Source organism: Meleagris gallopavo, unplaced genomic scaffold, assembly GCF_000146605.3.
Source record: "Meleagris gallopavo isolate NT-WF06-2002-E0010 breed Aviagen turkey brand Nicholas breeding stock unplaced genomic scaffold, Turkey_5.1 ChrUn_random_7180001955966, whole genome shotgun sequence".
Classification (NCBI taxonomy): domain Eukaryota; kingdom Metazoa; phylum Chordata; class Aves; order Galliformes; family Phasianidae; genus Meleagris; species Meleagris gallopavo.
In genome coordinates, this window is record NW_011216590.1 from 1 (window position 1) to 592 (window position 592).

The window sequence follows — 592 nt, forward strand, 5'->3', positions numbered from 1 at the left end:
AAAAAAGAAAAAAATGTAAATGGAGAGAAAAGGTTAGGTAGAGGAAAGAAAAACAGACACGAGCCATGTTTTCAGAAAACACCAGATTGCCTCATGCTTTCAGCATTTCCTCGAGTACTGAGTAGGGTCAGGAATTCAGAAAGCAGGGCTTAAAGATTCCTTCTTGATGCAGCATCCTGTTCGTGGTTTCTGGAAGAATTTCTCCCGGACCACGGCCAGCGGCTTCAGCAGGGCGGGTACCTTCTGCCACAGTAGCGGCTGCCCAAGCCGGACAAGTCAAAGCCCCCCGAGGTGATGGGCACGCCCTCAGAGCTGAGGATGCTGCCAACGGCAGCGGAGGTGGAGGAGCCCACAACGGTGTTCTGCGGGAAGGAGCTGAGGATGGGTCCGGGCAGGGTCACCACCACGGGAGAGGGCTCGATGACGATGGTGGAGTTCTGGCACTGCCTGACACAGGGCTCGTTGCAGCTGCTGGCCAGAGGGGTCGGGCCACAGGGCCGGCATGGCACACACTGGGAGTAGCAGGACATGTCTTGGGGCTGGAGGTACACCTGGGAAAGACAGATAGAATGAAGAAAAGAAAAAGGATACG

The 592-nt window shown here is 55.2% G+C and overlaps 1 protein-coding gene across 1 annotated transcript; it reads right to left on the reverse strand.

Annotated features, from left to right (window-relative positions):
• Positions 1-30: 30 nt before the first annotated feature.
• LOC109365131 (feather keratin Cos1-1/Cos1-3/Cos2-1-like) lies at positions 31-551 on the reverse strand. The gene has a single exon (XM_019611800.2). It carries the CDS (start codon positions 528-530, stop codon positions 225-227), a length of 306 nt encoding a protein of 101 aa, XP_019467345.1. The 5' UTR covers positions 531-551; the 3' UTR covers positions 31-224.
• Between the last annotated feature and the right edge of the window lie 41 nt (positions 552-592).